This window comes from Elephantulus edwardii, unplaced genomic scaffold, assembly GCF_000299155.1.
Source record: "Elephantulus edwardii isolate Elephantulus edwardi_28Jun2011 unplaced genomic scaffold, EleEdw1.0 scaffold00062, whole genome shotgun sequence".
In the NCBI taxonomy this organism is placed as follows: domain Eukaryota; kingdom Metazoa; phylum Chordata; class Mammalia; order Macroscelidea; family Macroscelididae; genus Elephantulus; species Elephantulus edwardii.
This window is the reverse complement of record NW_006399812.1, coordinates 651,419-655,857: the sequence shown is the minus strand read 5'-3', so window position 1 is coordinate 655,857 and position 4,439 is coordinate 651,419. Positions and strand designations below refer to the sequence as shown.

The 4,439-nt window shown below is 37.5% G+C and overlaps 1 protein-coding gene across 1 annotated transcript in view; it reads right to left on the bottom strand.

Annotated features, from left to right (window-relative positions):
• EIF5B (eukaryotic translation initiation factor 5B) overlaps positions 1 to 4,439 on the bottom strand; it is a gene marked incomplete at its 3' end in the record, with an annotated part of 91,235 nt that overhangs the window by 32,510 nt on the left and 54,286 nt on the right. Inside the window, exon 13 of the mRNA XM_006887854.1 lies at positions 1 to 108. Within this exon, the coding sequence (XP_006887916.1) occupies positions 1 to 108 (108 nt within the window). The remainder of the gene's footprint in view (positions 109 to 4,439) is intronic.

Sequence of the window (4,439 nt, the reverse complement as noted above, 5' to 3'; positions counted from 1 at the left end):
TTTATCCAGAATTTTTGTCTTCCCTGTGTCCACATGGCCAAGTACACAGATAACAGGAGCTCTTAACTTTTCTGTATTTACATTTTTACTATTTTCCAATCTTCGTTTCTAGAATTTAAAAAAATCCACAAAATCAAGTTTTCTTTCAAATTCTTACTATCGTAATTCTAGTTTAAATATTCTTCCCAGACAACAAAATAGCACACCTTGCAGCCAAATTTATTGTTGATTTGACGACATATATATAATTATACCTTACAAAGTAAATTTTACACTCTTCCTTCTATTACAACACCTTTAGAAAAGGACAAACCTATTTAGTGTAAATTTCACAGTTGGACTGAATTGTTTAACATCAAAATTTCTGAAATATTTTATACAGACCTAATTACAGAAAATACAAAATTCATTCATTCATCTATAATATTTATTCTATAGTACAATCTCTATGATAAATCCTTTATACAACAATAAGCATTCTATGGCATTTGAAAATTCATTAATGACTAAATATTACAAAGATTTAATAATTTATTTTAAATATTTACTTAGCATACAGAGATCTCCTCGATTAAGATTAGTTATTAATAATCTTATGGCTTAGTGGTAAGATGCACTGAAAAACCCAAAGGCATGCAGTGTGAATCCACCAGCTGATCCACAGGAGAAATATGGACAATTTCCTTCTATGTGATTAACTGCTTCTGAAAACCTACTAAAGGATCGCTGTGAATTGGTTCTGACTCAACAGTACAACAACAACATCATGCTTAAATAAGGGAGTTCTGGTAGTTTAATGGTAAGAAGTTGTATTGCCAAGCCAAAAGCACACGGTTTGAATCCAGTTGTTGCTCTGCAGATGAAAGATGGACAATCTCCTCCTGTGTAATTCACTACTTCTGAAAACCTACTGTAGGGTCAGCTATGAGTTGGTTCCAACTCAAAAGTATGGAACAGCAATATGCTTAAGTAGGTCTAATGCCATTTACTTATTTTTCACAAGTAATGTGTGTGTTATGTTTTTGGCACACCTCTCTGTAAGCATACTACATCAATTTTATTATATACTGCTGACTTCAATGGGCATTAAGAAGATACAACCACACCTAACAGTTTCACTGATAAGATTTTCACATTCAACTGTAGAGCTCTATAACCTAAAGTCAAAAGAAACAAACATGGTTTCAGCTGTTTACTGGAAGCTGAAAAAAAACACCAAAACACACCAAAATATTAAACAATGTATTGCACCAGGCAAAGTGGCAAAAGAGAATGGACGTCAAGTTAAAGACTAAGCTGTGCCTGAGCTAAGCCACAGCATTTAGAACTGCTTCATATGCATGTAAAAACATGAGCAAACAAGGAAGACCAAAGAATTGATGCCTCTGAATCATGGTGCTGAATGTACTGAATACACTACAGATTTGCAGCAGGGTAAACAAATTTGTCTTAGATGAAGTAAAGAACATCATGCTTGGAAAAGTACAAGATCAATGAAGAAGGCAAAGCGATGGCTGGACATATATTGAAACAAGGATGGCTGGACAAGGTTAACAGATTTAAGGGACAGGGAAGACTGTGACAATGGTGCAGTACTGCACAGGACTCAATCTGTTATACATAATGTCTCTATGAATGAGAATTGAGTCAACGTCACCAAACAACAGTAATGAGGAAACTCTCAAACTTGATCTAAAGCTTCATGATAGTATTTTACAGTTTTATTGTAAAATTATGATCAAAAGTAACATTTTTGTACCATTTTTAAACACATAACATCAAAGAAATGAAGAGAGGCAGTTAATTGCATGGAAGGACACATCCCATCCTTCTCTCACCTACAGAGAAGCTGGTGGATTTAAACCACTTGCCACTAGGTTACCAGTGTTCAATTCAATAGTGAGAGGAATAGTCATTGCCCTTGAGGTGTGGTGGCCTAGTGGCAAGAAGCTGTGTTGCAATCCCAAAGGCATATGGTTCAAATCAACCATCGCTCCTTGGGAGGAGAGGCAATCTTCTCCCATGCGATTTACTGTCTCTGAAAACCCACTGGAGTGTCAGCTATGGGTTGATTCTGACTCTGTGGATACACAACAACTCTGAAAAGTACAAAGCACAGCTGAGAAATGAAAATAATGGACTGAAGACTTAGAGGATTCAATTCAAACTCTACCAAAGCCCTAGGAGACTTCAAAGCAGAAACTGACAATCTAAACCTAAAATTTATATGAAAAACCAAAATAATCCAGAATACAACAATCTTCAAAAGAAAAAGCAAGTATTTAGTATAAAAGTATAATCTATTTGAAACCCAGACCACTACTACTACAGTAATCAAAGTAAGTATGCACTGTCATTAGAACAGACTTCTCCATTAATGGAATAAAATTTGAAGTCCAAAAAGGAACTCTAACATTTGACAAAATTATTTTCAACTAACATGTCCAGGCATTTCAAAGGTGGGGAAACTTTTCACCAAAAATTAGTTAAAGCTATAAAACTTTTAGAAGAAAACACAGCCGAAGAAAATATGCATGCCATGAGTTAAGCAAAGATATCTTCAAATACCACAAAGGCATATACTATAAAAGAAACATTTGATAAACTGGACATTATCAAAACTTGGAACTGTTCTGCCTTAAATACACTTTTAAGAAATTAAGAGAACTCTTACAACTCAATAAAACAACAAACAATTAAATGGCCAAAAATCTGAATAGATGTTTCACAATTAAAAATGTAAAAAAAATGAACAGTAAGCAAATGAAATAAGCTCAATTATCATGAAAATTCAAATTAAAGCCATAAGAAGATAACTAGTTCACACCTATTTGACTTTTAGAAGAAAGCACAGTTGATTAAGACAAAGGCAATAATATGTGGTAGTATCAATGCAGACACTGAAATCCACCACTAGGATTGTTCTTACGTGGCACTGAGTCACTTACGACTCATAGAGACCCTGTATACAATAGCCCTTGAAACCATCTCTATCCTGTGCCATACTTATTTGTCTCTGACACACCTGCCCTCATTACCCTAGTCACTGAATCAATCCATCTCATGAAGGGTCTTCCTCTCTTGCACTATCCCTTCACCCGCCCAAGCAAGACGTCCCTCTCCAAGGACTGGTCACTCCTTGTAACATACCCAAAGTATGTCAGACAGAGGTTCAGAATTCTTGTCTCCAAGGAGTAGAACGGTTTCACCCTCTCTAGGACAAACCTGTCTGTTCTTCTGGTAGTCCAGAATACTCTTCTCCAGCATCACTGCTCAAAGGTATCAATTCTCTTTCTATCATCCCTAGTCACTGTCCAGCATACTGGCACGTAGCAAGTAACTGCAAAACTATGGCCTGGATCAGCAGCACCTTAGTCTACAAACTGACATCGTTGTTCTTCAGTACTTTGGAAAAGTCACTGACAGCAGACTTTGCCAATGCAATTTATCATTTCATTTACTGGCTACTGGTACCAAGGGTGTTGTTGACTGTGGAGCCAAACAAATTATAGTGTTAACAATCTCCATCTCTTCACCATCCATCATAATGTTGCCAATCAGCCCAGTGGTAAGAATCTTTGTTTTCTTGATGTTGAGCTTCAATCTATATTGAAAGCTGCAGTCCTTGACCTTCTGCAGCAAGCAGGGTTGTATCATCTGCATAATGCAGGCTGTTGATCAGTCTTCCTCCAATCCGGTTACCATACTCCTTCTCAAAGAGCCAAGCCTCCCAGATAATCTGTATTGCATATAGATTGAAAAAGTATGAAGACAGGACACATCGCTGGTGTATACCCTTCCCGATTTTGAACCATGCAGTGTTTCCTTGCTCTGTTCTGACGACTGTGTCCTGCTCCAAGTATAGGTTTCACATAAGCACAATCAAATGTTCTGGGATTACTTTTCTTCTGAGAGTTAGCCACAGTTTTTAGTGAGCCACACAGTCAAATGCCTTTGCATAGTCAATGAAACACAGATGGACATTCCTCTGGTACTCTCTGCTTTCGGCCAAGATCCATCTAGAATATCCCCTGTACCATGGCCTCTTCTAAACCCAGCCTGTACATCTAGCAGTTCTCTGTTAAGACACTGCCACACACTTAAATTGATGACTGTGCTTAGAAACACATTTTTCCCCCCGTCATTTGTGGCAACGTGTTAATGTGCTTTTCCAGTCGTTTTTGGATAAGTAGCAGAAGAATCTTGCTTGCATGTGATATTAATGATGTTGTTGTTTTTGTTATGTGCCATCGAGTTCGCTTGCAACTCAGAGCGACCCTATATACAAGAGCTCTATACACTCTTCTCTCCTGTACCAACCTAGCCATCTCAAAGGCACTTATTACCACCTCTCTAGTCACATAATCGATCCATCTCATCAAAGGTCTTCCTCTCCTTCGCCGCCCGTCCACTCTGCCAAACATGGTGTCCCTCTCCAA